At 40.0% G+C, this 13414-nt stretch overlaps 1 protein-coding gene across 4 annotated transcripts in view; it reads left to right on the top strand.

Annotated features, from left to right (window-relative positions):
• The window catches only part of Fndc3a (fibronectin type III domain containing 3A), a 152747-nt gene that overhangs the window by 95859 nt on the left and 43474 nt on the right, over positions 1–13414 (top strand). For all 4 annotated transcript variants that reach the window (XM_040732668.1, XM_040732714.1, XM_040732755.1 and 1 more), the window contains 2 exons: positions 3278–3354; positions 12178–12415. In XM_040732668.1, coding sequence (XP_040588602.1) covers positions 3278–3354; positions 12178–12415 — 315 coding nt within the window. The remainder of the gene's footprint in view (positions 1–3277; positions 3355–12177; positions 12416–13414) is intronic.

Consider the following 13414-nt stretch of genomic DNA (forward strand, 5'->3'; position numbering starts at 1 on the left):
ATTCGCTTTCATTTTAAAACATAGCAAGCTTTGTATTTACCTAAAGCTGTGCTGTGTGATTTTTTAATAGATGCCAAATCTGTTCGCTGTAAAAACACTCCAGATTGTTACGTGGTTATGAAAATAGTCGACTAGATGAGCTAGACTGATTTTATATTTCACAGAATGCCCGTTCTGGCTACTTGATTTTATTCGGGTTTTCTTTTTTTAAGATTGACCTGAAAACTGGCATCAGATAATTTGGAAGCCATTGTGCACGCCAGCAGTAAGCAGCCCGTTGCATATTTTAATTTTAGATGCTTGGACAAATTTGTAGTTTTGTCTTTTCTTTTAAAAATGAAATTTCTAGAATAATAATGTATATTAATGAGGAAGCAATTAGTTTTATGCTAGGTGAAATGAATTAGGCATTAAGTTATTGTTGGCACTTTTAAGAATTGGGGTGTGGGGCGGGGACTTTCTCAGATTTAAGGCAAATGACAAATAGAATTGTACCCTCTTTTGCAGATTTGTGAAATAAGAAACATTCTTAACAGTAATGAAATCACTCTGTGCTTTGGGATATATTTTGCTCACAGCTTATAAATTCTGAAGGAGCTGTTAGGTTTACCCACAGTTGTTCAAGCTTTCTTGTGCTGGGTAAACATTTTATGCATTCCCTTATAGCAGGTTGGATTCCCTGAAGACTGTCTACTTTGGTGCATACAAATTTAAGACAGTTTGTGGTTAATCTAGAACTTCCTGAATTACAAAGTATTGTTGGGCCTAGGAGGTAATCAGGCATTTGTGTTTATAATAAAAAGTTACTGTGGACACAGGACAAAGCAATATGGTGCTGTTAGCATTTGGATCTGAATATACTGTGTTTACTGTTTATCAATTGGGGGTGTGGCAGTTTTGTGCTCAGTGTTGAATATATCCCACCAATATTTTAGATTGTGTGTATTGTACTGGCAAATTGCCTCTTAAAAATCTAACCATCTGGCATTTCTGTCTCCTAATTAGAAAATGTACTTAAGTAGTAAAAATGATCACATCATAAAGGAGTTTTTGTGCTACTTCTTCTTACAACTAAATGATGAATTATTTTAGCAGCTATCCAAGTACAATGTGAACTGAGTATAGAGATAAATGCCTATAATACTAGCATTCTGGAGGCTGAGGCAGGAGGATGGTGAGTTTGAGGCCAGCCTGGGCTACAAAAGAAGACCCTGCCTGAGAACAAACAACAAACAGAACTCAGTGCAGGGCCCTTTGAATTGTAACTGCAGTGTTTCACGTAGTTATAGTCTTAGTTCTAGTAAAGTGGGACGCCCAGCAGCAGCTGTGTGTCCTGCAACGCCAAGTGTCACCAGGTGGAAATTACTATCCTAATGGCTAAGTAGAAACAAGACCACCCATTGTAATTGTTTTGAGTAAAGAACAGGTCTGCATTTGAAGATGCCTGCCTGCTCTAGTTTATTTCCACATTGCCTTTGTCAGTCCCTGTCTAATGTTAATGACTTGACACAAGATTAAACTTTGCAGTGGGTACAAAGGGCCTGATGTCTAAGCTTTAGCGCATGGAGCTCAGCAAGGGAGAATTTCCTCTATTAAGAAAACAAATACAATTTTCAATAAATTCTTTTTCAACCAAGTTTCACATTTTATAAACAACATCTAAGCCAGTTCTTAGAATTTGGAAAGCTAGTTCCTGGTTTATGTAGATTAGTTAATGAATAAAAAGGAACATTAGTGTACAACTTTCCATTTCTCCAGAGAGCAGAAAAGTGTTTTGAATGAAACCAAGCCTTTCTGGATAGGGATTTAAAGAGGCTCTCACAAGTGTTATTTAGTAAACTAATTGGTAGTGTTTACTTCAATTTAGAATTGTGTTGCTACTTTCCCTCCTTTCCTCCATTTAATGTTTTCCCTCTTCCTGCTTCTCTGTTGTCTTTCTCGTCTTCCTCTTTTCTTACCCTTTTCTCTTCATTTCCCCTCATTTGCTGTGACTTAGTATTTTTCTTCTCAGTTCATTTCTTTAGCATTCTTTTTTTCTCCCTTCACTTCCCCCATCACCCTGGGTGGTTCTGTGCTCACTGCCCACCCCCGTAAAGACTGGAACCCATCCAGATTTGCTGGGTCCTGTATACCCTGCAGTCCTGGTGGCCTGACAGTGGTGACATTCCCCTCACTGTCTGAGTTAAATTCTAAATATCCTGAGCATTTTTAAAACCAGATCTGATTCTTTATTTTCTTAGAAGGGGTAATTCCTCTTTAAAATGAATAAATAAAGGAAATAAAAATTCAAATGATTAAAAACTGTTGGTGTATATGGGAAACTGCATCTGAAGATGGGGTATTTTTTAAAAAGTTATTGAAAACAAGTAAGGTTTTTGTATTAGAAAGAATAAAACCTTCCTAAAGTTCTTATTTCATTCCAAGAAAGGTGAAAAGGGAGTAAGATAGTATTTATAAAAGTTATCGTGAAAGATGACAACATAAAAGTAAAAGTTAGAGTGGCAGTGGAGTTCAAGTTTCTTGTTTAGGATGTCCCTGTATTCAGAGGCTAGACTTTAACATTTACAGTCTCTGAGTAAATGCACATGGACATCCCTCTGACTGTTCTCAGCCCCAGGGACAGGACCACCCTACACTGCGCAGAACCCATCAAAGAGTTCTTCCTCTTGCTAGTCCCCATTCTGGTTCATTGATGTGTGTGTGTGTGTGTGTGTGTGTGTGTGTGTGTGTGTGTGTGTGTGTGTGTATGCGCGTGCATGTGCGCGCGCGCGCCCGCCCGTGACAGAGAAAGGGGGGTTCCTTTGGTATTTCTAATTGATGACTTTTTTGTAAATACAAAGTTCAGTTTGATTTTCCTACTTGCTCAATCATTAGAGTCCCATAAGGTGTTTGTATAGTAAATACAATGATTTGAGATTATAAACCAACTGAGCATTTCTATTGGAGAGCCTGTAAATCTTAGGTTTTAAGTATTACTCAGGTTAGTGCAAGCACTGGGCAAGTTTGGGAAATGTAAGTGTACTTGAAAGATAATCTGTATACTTCTAAAGTAAACGTTACATAAAAACTTACATATAATAACTTATTTATATAAAATGTTATCTAAAATATAAAGGAAATGTTATATAAAAGTTTGGTAATCTTCATTTCTTTCCATGGTATTATATTACAGCCACTGTTGGCTTAATGTTTAGCTTAGGTAAAGTAGTCATATTGTTCTTCACTTCTCCTTGCTAAGCAGCAATGCATTATTGTATCATTTCTATAACCCATTCAGGTCCTGCTCAGGTTCCAATGATGTCCCCAAATGGTTCCGTGCCTCCTATTTATGTGCCTCCTGGATATGCCCCACAGGTATGCCTTTTGTGTTATATTTCCTTATATGTGTATCTAATGACATTGATTCTGGTGAAAATATCCTGTTAAAGTTCTGGATGTTATCTAATGCAGTATCTTCTGTATATCCATTTAAAAGATTAGGAAAGAAGGGGGAAAAAAAACCATTGGTAGTCCTCACCACTCAGAGTTGCTTTTGGGCATTAAATTACAAAGGAAAATTCAGAGTTCTGTCTCCTTGGATATACAAATTGTGTAACTCAGTTATGTGCACATAGCTTTTCTTTATTCCCTTAAAGAAAGCCAGGGTAGTACTTCTGGCCTTGTTCCAAATAAAGGCTTTTGGGTACTACCTGTAATCAATACTGTGGTGAATAGAATTTGTTTTCATGTCTCCTTGCATATCCCAGGCTGGCCTCAGACTTAACAGTCCTCCTGGTCAGTCTCCTGAGAAATGGACTGCAGGTGCATAACACTGTACCTGCCTCTCACAGAAGAGCACTTAAGTGTACAGTCCTGAGACTATGGAGGTCACTGCCCATCCACACCATAGCCCTTCCCTGCAGCCATGGAGATTGAAGAGACAACTGCCCATCCACACCATAGCCTTATTATGAATTGCCAAGCTCTGACTTAAATGAAGTATAGCTAGATTGCATATGCAGGCAAATTGAATTAAACTGTAGACCTGAGATATTCAGTGTTGTCTTAGTTAGGGTTTTTATTCTTTGAAGATACACCATGATCACAGCAACTCTTATAAAACAAAGCATTTGATTGGGGCTCACCTACAGTTCAGAGGTTTAGTCTATTGTCATCATGGCGGGAAGTATGGTGACATGCAGACAGACTTGGTGCTGGAGAATTCATTTGGAGTTCTGTATCCAGAGCCTCAGGCAGAAGGAACAGAAAAAGAGACACTAGGCCTGGGTTGTATATTTGAAACCTTATTTGTCCCACTTCACTCCCCCACCACACACACACACACACACACACACACACACACACACACACACACACACACACACACATTCTCCAACAAGGTCACACCTATTCCCAAAGGCCACACCTCCTAATGGGTTGCATTTCATTCAAACAACCACAGTGTCTTCCACTGAGATTCTTTGTGGTAAGTGCTCATTGTGCCAAATCCCTATTAGGGAGTACTCATACTCTTATCCAAGAACCAAATTTGCACTTAAGTACTCCACAAGCCCTCTCAACAGCCTCCCTGGCTAGAGTAGACCTCTGAAGGATATTTGGTGGATTCTTGCTTGCTTTGTGAAGCATGCCTTTGTATGATAGCAGAAATTTGTATGGGGAGGATAGCTGTTGCCTGGAACTGAGAATCAGAGAAACTGGGTCCTTTATCTTGGTATTTGGGCATATCGGCTTTCTTGACTTTCGGTGCCCTCCTTGTAATGAGATGAAGACACATGAGATCTTGTATTTAAAAGTATCCTGTAGTCTTTTTAGAATAGCCTCTGGTCGCTATGACTACTTGAGTTTTAAGCACTGAGTCCTTCATTGATAGGAGTTTGTGTAGTCCTTCATTGATAGGAGTTTGTGTTGTTCTACATACAAGTTTAACTGCATCCAGACCAAAAGGCTTTCTTTCCTACCTGATCTCTCTGGGACCTTTAAAACTTAGACAGCATTGACTTGATTTCCTCCAGCTTGTGCTGACATAAAGTCTGTTTCTTCTGCTGCTCTGTTGCTCTTTCTCAGAAGTTTGTTCACTTATATAGAGACTGTTCTCTAGCTTAATTCACTTCAAACATTTACTGAGTGGTATTGTTGCTAAACTGTGTCATGTGTTCTAGACATAGGAGTGAGACAGTTATTCTAGTTAGAAGGTACTCTTGTAGAGGTGGTTGCTGTTTGTTGGTGGTGGTAGTGGTTGTTTATTTGGCCTTGAATTCATGATCCCCTTGCCTCTGCCTCCTGGTACTGGAGTTAATAACTGTGCTAGGCCTATGTTTTTGTCTTACAATGCTTTCTTGTTTTTATGAAAACCCTCAACCTTCTCATTTCACTCAATTGTAAATATAGAAACAGTTTTTCCAAACCTTTACTGGTTTCTCCTGGACATCATATATGTTTATCACAGTTTAATTAGTTTTCTCTCTTAGGAAGATGATAAGGTTTAGCAGTTGTTATGTACATCAATGTTCTCCAGATGTGTAGTGATACGTATCAGCCACTCTTGAGAATGACAAAAGCAAGACTCTACCTCCCTCTGAAGTTTACAAAATGGAAAAAGCAAACAAAAAACAGTCAGTGAACAAGTGAGTGTATTAAAAGGAGAGTGGGGGCAAAAGAGAAAATAGAGTAGAGGTGCTTGTATTTTAAAATAACACAGCGGAGAAAGCCGCACAGGGATGGTGGTACTTAAGCTGAATCTAAGGAAAGGTAGACATTTGCCTTGCTTCTATCTAGTGAAAAAGGATTCTAGAAACAGCTATTGCTGATGACCTAAAGTGAAGGTGTATCCCATGTCTAGGAACAGTGAGGAGGCTAGCAGAGCTGAATAAAAATAGAGTGAGGTCAAACTTAACTAGATGGTATAGGTACTCTAGTCGTTATATCCTCAGTACCAAACACCTACCATAAGTCCTTAGAAGTCCATCCATCATCTAGATTGAGGGCCTAAGCTAGCTCCTTAGAGCACCTCCTTGGAAACTGAGCAAAGTATAAATTTCCTGACGAGTGGTTTGCCTTACACCCATGCTCCCTTGATACCAACAGTACTTCACTTTTGCAATACCGCTGATACTGGTTTTCTTTCTCCGTGATTTTAATAAAGCTGTTGCTTAGAGAATGTTAATTCCCCCATTTAAAATTTTTGTCTGTCTTTCAAGCCCTATATCATGTTATTTGTACTATTTTTTTCATCTATTATTCCCATGAGGTCTTAAGTTCCTTGGAGATAGGAGCTGCCTTTTATTTAATTTCATCCATATTCTTGTACTCAACTATAGTAGATGTTCCAGAGTATTTGTCAAGTAAATTGATGAGTTTTAACATAATCTTTGCATTGTAGGAAGCTAGTGAATTTATTACTACTATTAATTTAAAAATCAAGATTGTCTCTAGGAAATTTATCAGTTAGAAGTATATGAGGTACTCCAAAAACAAAAATTCAGACTTTTGAAATGCTGTATCTAGTAAGACTTATTTCTCTGTTAAGATGCCTTCATTCTGTGACAAATAATTTCTAGTACTAGACAACATTAGTAAGATCTACATTGTACTCAAGCTAATCACTTGACACATTGTCCAAAACCTGACACATGAACGTGTTGCTACACATCAAGAAACCAGGAGGAGGAGGAAAAAGTGGGGCACATGCATGGTTATAGGAAGATGCAGGTGGTTTGGCTTGGCAGGAGTAAAGTGGCACACACAGTAACCACTGTCTGGTCTCCTTTTAGCATGTTACCCTCTGAGAAACCTCAGTTGTTGGATTCCTAGTGTGTTTGTCCTTAAGAAGCAGGAAGAAAACCTATGACCAGATCAGTAGTTTAGAAAAGACTCTTTGTGGTGTGTAAGCCAAGACCGACCATGCACCTTTGTCACTAATGAGTGTAGCTGTTTGTGGAGCCTGCCCCTTCTGTTAGATGTAATAATAAGCTATTAATTCTCCTTAACAGGAAAGGGAAGGTTGCAAGAGACTGGCATACAACTTAGAGGCAGAAATATTGCCTACTAGGTTAAGATAGCAAGTGGGGAATAAAGTGAAAGAATTGTAAAGTTTGACAAAGCAGATTAAAACATAGAAAGCAAATGGTGGCAATAGAAGAACTGCAGTTCACTTATTCCTTAAGAACTTTGCTTTGCAAGATGGAATAACTTGCTATTTTAGGGACAAAGCTAATGACATACTGAATAGTTTATAAACTACGTGAATAAAACTCCTGGATGACAACATCAAATTCTCCGGGGGTTAGGAGATAGCTTAGTGGTCAAACTGCTTGCTAGCAAGCCTGAGTATCAGAGTTCACATCACTAACACCTGCATAAAAATAAATTAATAAGGAAAGGTGAGGTATGATCCCAACGTTTGGAAGACAGACGGATACCCAGTGCAAGCTGAGTAGCTAGATCCTCAGAATCAGAGAGCACTGGGTTCAGTGAGAGATTTTGCCTTAGTGAATAGAGTGGGCATCTGTCTGCTAAGGCAACCTCTGATGTCAGCCGCTGGCCTCCACGTGCATATGGTCGTCTTGAGCCAGATATTGTGGTTCATAGCGAATTCAGGGCTTGAGATGTGGAGGCAAGATGACGGTGCTCAAAGCTAGCCAGAATATAAAGCAGGCCTCCCTTAACTGCTAATGCTTTTGTTTGTTTTAGTGGCATGAGGGTGGTTGTTCAGACGAGGGGCTTCCTCTGGGAGGGTCTTGTAGATTGTGTAAAGTGTTAGCTTAGTCATGTTTCAGGTCACTCCTTCAGGCTGTACTTGCTGTTTCAGTTCGCACTGTGTCAGCACTCAGGGTTCAATCAGTCATTCTTCAAAGCCTCTACAGCCTGGCTGCTCCTGGAAAACAGCCAAGTGGGAAAAGCAGGGGCCTGGGAAGACTAGAAGGGAACGAGCAGGGGCTCGGATGAGGATGAGAGGAAGGGGGCATTAAATACTATTATTTAAGAACTTCAAGGTGGGGAGCTTGATTACCAAATGCGGGGAGGAAGCAAGGACTTGAGGAAGTTATCCTAAGAGTCCAATAGTGATGAGGAAGAAGTAAACATTCTAGTTGAATTGAATGCTTATATTTCTAATCATATAATTTCTTCAAAAAAAAAAATCCGGTGCTAGTCCAGGCACTAAGAAAGGGGCAGGGAGGGGGCAAAACAGTTTGCCTTAGACTTTTGTTGTGGTCAGGAAGCGCATATCCACTATAAAATGTCAAATACTGAACACAACCTTTCTGCCCTTCAACAGGGCTTTCCCCAATTACGATTGGATGGTATCTGTGCTTAAGGAGTTGCACTGTGATGATGTGTATCTGTTTTAATTTATTAACAGACTAACTTACTGCTTTTCCTCTCCTCCTCATGACCAGAGTACAAGCTCATGTGAGTTCAGTATCTGAATACTGGCTGCTTCTTAACAGCTAGATCTCTGGAGACTTGAGGCAGTTTTGAGGTCTCCAGACCTGGCTCTCAAGCTATAGATGCCTAAATCATTCATTGAAGTGCTGAAGTGCTCCGTGTTCTTTTGGTTCTGGTCCAGCTCTTGGCTTTTTGTGTTGGTTTGGTTTGGCTTGGTTTGTGTTTCCCAAGGGAATTTTTGGTATTTTGTATTTGCAGTTGTGGCAAAGTACATATGGCATATATTTATACCAACCTAAACATTTTTAGATATGTCACTCATTGTTACCAAATATGTTCACATTCCATCACCCATCCACAGAACTCTTTACGGTGAACCTATTTAGTAATGACTCCCCACTCTGCTCCTAGCTTATCCTCTGCATTAGTAAGAACATGGCATTAGGAGCCAAGCTGCTTGACTTCTAACATTAGCTGCTGCACCTGCTACCTGTATGGCTCTGGGCAGTTTACTTAACGTCTCTATGACTTGATTTCATCATCTGAAAATAGAGATAATAGTATTTTATTTACAGTATTGTCATGAGAATTAAATAATTTTCTCCCTTGAGAAACTTAGAGATTACTGCCAATAAAACATCCATAGGAAAAGTGAGCAAATTATGTGATGTGATGAATATTAAAGAGGTGACTTAGAATCAATAGAATAGAAACCACATTGGAGAGGGAGAGATAACTAAAATAACCTGGAAAGGCCCCTGGAGAGGCAGTCAGTGGGAACCAAGCAAATCCTCCTGGTCCCACTTTTGTCACCCATGATGCTCATCTGTAACAGTGCTCTGCTGGAGCACTAGGAGACCGTCCCCTTCAGCTGTTCAAAGGTGCTGCTATAGCATTTCCCTTCTGTGTTGTGTCAGCATGTTGATGTGGCTGTGAAAACCCAATGTCCATGTTCCCTCTGTTATCAGCTACAACCCTGTTTTCCTTATTTCCCTTCACAAGATTTTCCAAAATTGTGCTGTTAGCTCTAATTCTTCTGTGTACTTTCTCTTTTAAGCCCACTACAGCTAGTTTTGCCTCTGATTATCCCAAAACTGTTCTCATGGGGTCACAGTTATAACCCATTAGCTAAACCAGTGGCTAGTTCTTATTCTCCATCTATCTGCCCTGTTAGCTTTTAGCATGATTGAGCCTTCCCCCTTGACACATTTCATCCAATTTCCAAACTCTAGCCAGGAATTGTGGTTTCCTCCTGGTGCACAGGCTGCCCTTAGATCTTTCTAGAACTAGAAACCAGTTCTTATCAGTCTACTAAATATTTCCACTTTGATAGCTTAGAAATTTATGAAACTCTCATCTCTGAATCCTAAAACTCTAAATGCTAAACTCCATAAAAACCCATCATTCTCTGTCCTCCAGCCTTGCTCATCACAGTTAGCGGAACAGTCTTATCCTCCCTTCCTGTTCTTCCTGCGTGGGGTGGAATCATCAGCTAATCTGCCTTTAAATCTGCAAATGAGTGTCACTTCTTACTCCCTCCTTCCTCCACCCTTGGCCAGTCCACTCTGGCCCTCTGTGGCCCACCAGCAGCTTTTGTCTGGTGACAGTGGTGGCTTTTGTCCTTCACACCTCTATTCTCAATTCAGCAACAAAGCAATACTATTAAATAGAGACTTGTGTTAGGATCTCTAGACCTGCTTCTGTAGACATTTCCCCTGGGTAATTTGTGCACAGTTGTCCCCTGTGTTACAAGACAATTACAGCATCCCTGACCTCTGCACCCACTAAGCCCCTACAGTGTCTCCAGACATAACCAGATGCCCTATAGAGGGCAGGGTAAACTCTGGATTAGATCTCTGTGTTGCACAAAATTCTCCTAAATTATCCATTTCTTTGTTTTGCTCAAAAACATTTTTTAATTGGATGAAAGAAGTAATGTTATATCTGGATTTGGATGGATAGATTCACATGTTTAGAGGTTGAGAGGAAACAAAATGAAGATGAAAGTAATCTTAACAAAAGTATAAGATACAGAGTCAATGTACATCATTGTCAAGAATGTCCTAACTGAAGTTAGAGGTTCAGGATTTGGTGAAGAAGAAGGTATGAATAGGAAGGTTGAAGGCTGTGGAGATGGCTACAAACCCTCTCAGAGCTAGTTGTCTTCTATGAATTACAAATCAGATAATGATGGAGGTGAAAGTGCTCTGTGGCCGATACTGGGGTTCGATTCACTGAGAATGTCTTTCAAGCACTCTCTAATGTGCCTTCTAGGTTTGAGGCTGAAAAGTTATACTATGTCCTCCAGACTCCCTTCTAGTCAGGTTCCAGAAACAGCTCAGTTTCCCTCTGTGCTGTGCATGGTGAACATTTGCCAGAGACTTCAATTCAGAGCGGAGTTGAATAGAAAAAAGTCAGATTCAAGGCATTCATTTCACTGGACATGGGATATTGGTGCAGACCCAGCAAGACATGGAAATAACATGTATTAAGCCAGTGATGGGAGCCCATGTCTTTAGTCCCAGAACTAGCGTAGCAGAGGCAGGCAGATTTCTATGAGTTTGAGGCCAGCCTGGTTTACAGAGTGAGTTCCAGGACAGCCATGATTACACAGAGAAACTCTAGAAACCCTGTCTTTAAAAAGAAAAAAAGAAACTCTGGAGAGATAGCTCAGTGATTAAGAGTACTGACTGCCCTTCCAGAAACCCCGAGTTCGATTCCCAGTAACCACATGGTAGCTCACAACCCTCTATAGTGGGATCTGATGTCCTCTTCTGGCATAAAGGCATACATGCAGATATAGCACTCTTATTCATAAAATAAATCTTCAATTTATGAATTCATTTGGTATTCCAGCCCAGTGTTGTAGACAAGTCACTTCACATTTCCATAGATAAGTCTTTAATCCCATTAAGTTCCTGAAACAAAAATCTGTACCCAAATAAATGCTGTACCTACCAAGCAAATACTTTGGTACAGAACTTGCTATCCTTAAATATAAGTGGAACTGCCTTTAAATTAGTACTTTGGTATAGTAATTTTTCTGTTTTCCTGAAATGCTGGGTTTTGGTGGGGAGATCCTAATTTTAAGATAAAATCCTGTACCTTTTAGGCATTCCTGTTTGTCTTTAAAGGTCCTGTGAGACCCAGAGAATTTATTATTTTATTAAAATTTGACTCAGAGTTGTAATCCTTTGGAATGCGATGGTGTGGGATGGGGAGCATTTTGTTGGTTGGTTGTGGTTTCTTCAGACAGGGTTTCACTGTGTAGATCCAGGTGTTTGGGAACTCTGATCCTTTTGCCTCAGCCTCTGGGTACTTGGATTTCAAGAATGCAGCACCACACCCTGCTGGGTTCTAGAGAAAGGAAAATATAATTTTAAGCCCCAATGTCACAGATGCTTTTCTTAACCCGGACCTAAGATATCTGGTTCTCTTTGGTCTTTCCACAACTGGTTTTTGAACCACCCTCAGTCATGAAAAAGAAAAGGAAATTCCTGACCCCATTATGCTCAAACCAGTCAGTGTATATAATGTTCATTCATACACGTTCATTCATTATGTAGCTACACCCATAAGTATTTTGAGGTCTACATTAGATAACATTCATATTATATAGAAGGACTACTTTGTTGTTCAGGGCTGATTTGGTACCTCTGTTGAATAAATATTTTTCATGATGACTGTCACGCTTTTGAATCCTAATAAATAGTGTACAGGTTCCTGCTCTATACATTTGAAGAATTGCTGTCTCCTTCAGAAGAGACTTGTAACCTGATGTTCATTTTGTAGGTCATTGAGGACAATGGTGTTCGAAGAGTCGTTGTGGTTCCGCAGTCACCAGAGTTTCATCCTGGTGGCCACACAGTTATCCACCGCTCCCCACATCCTCCTCTGCCTGGTTTCATTCCTGTCCCAACCATGATGCCCCCTCCACCACGTCACATGTACTCACCAGTGACTGGAGCTGGTGACATGGCAACACAGTATATGCCGCAATATCAGTCTTCACAAGTGTATGCAGATGTAGGTAAGATATCCCGAAACACCCCTGCCTTGTGGAGTCGCCTTACTTGGATATAAAAGATGCTCTCTTTATGTCATATATAGACAATAACACATGATAATGATAGCAGAGTGGTTTTCTGTTACCCAAGCACTGTTAAGCAACTGTCTTTGTGATTCAACAGGTTTCTTGTAAACAGATGCAAGGAAGTAAACAGAAAATCAGAGATGCAGTATCTTATATCAGACAGAGTATTTAATGGAGTCATGGTAGACAACAGGTCTCCTCTCAGGAGATTTTTAGCAAGAAGTAACTGCTTTTTTTTTTTTTTTAAACCTTAAAGGCTCTGATGCCACTACGAAAAGTTACTGGGTTCTATGAGGGATTGAGACGCCCTAAGTGAGCTACAAACTCTGCCTTCAGTTAACAAATTGCTGAAAAGACATGACTAACACACACACAGTAATAATTATTCTTTGCTGTAGCTTTAAACAACACCTATATAATTGTAGCTCAAATTTTATATCTTCTATGAGAATCTTCTTTTAGCCCGAGACTTGTATGGATTTCTGGCTTTCTGATACTCTTTCCTATTGCCAGAATATTTCTCACATTAGCCTCAATTTAAACAAAGACAGTGTGGCACAGTCTCTAAATGATGAGCAGTGATAATTCACAGTGATACATAGGAAAGTAGAAGACATGCATGCACACACCAGCTAAGGGGTGGTGGAGGACAAGTCGCATCACGTTTGAGCTATTGTTAGGTGATGTGACACTAGATCTGAGGAGCTGGGAGTGCTGGTTTCCTAGTCAGTAAATGCTTCCTTTCTACTCGCATGCGGTCTGTACAGGTTCCCAGAGTGGGACCTAATGAAGCACTTCGTTCTTAGCCATACCGTTACTGAACTTCAGCTTACTGTATGCTGTTCTTATGAACGCATTAGCTCATGTCATCCTCAGAAATACTTCCAGAATACAGAGGAGGAAGCTGAGTTTCAGAATGGTTACTGTCTACAAGGT

This window comes from Mesocricetus auratus, unplaced genomic scaffold (assembly GCF_017639785.1).
Source record: "Mesocricetus auratus isolate SY011 unplaced genomic scaffold, BCM_Maur_2.0 Super-Scaffold_2245, whole genome shotgun sequence".
Lineage (NCBI taxonomy): Eukaryota > Metazoa > Chordata > Mammalia > Rodentia > Cricetidae > Mesocricetus > Mesocricetus auratus.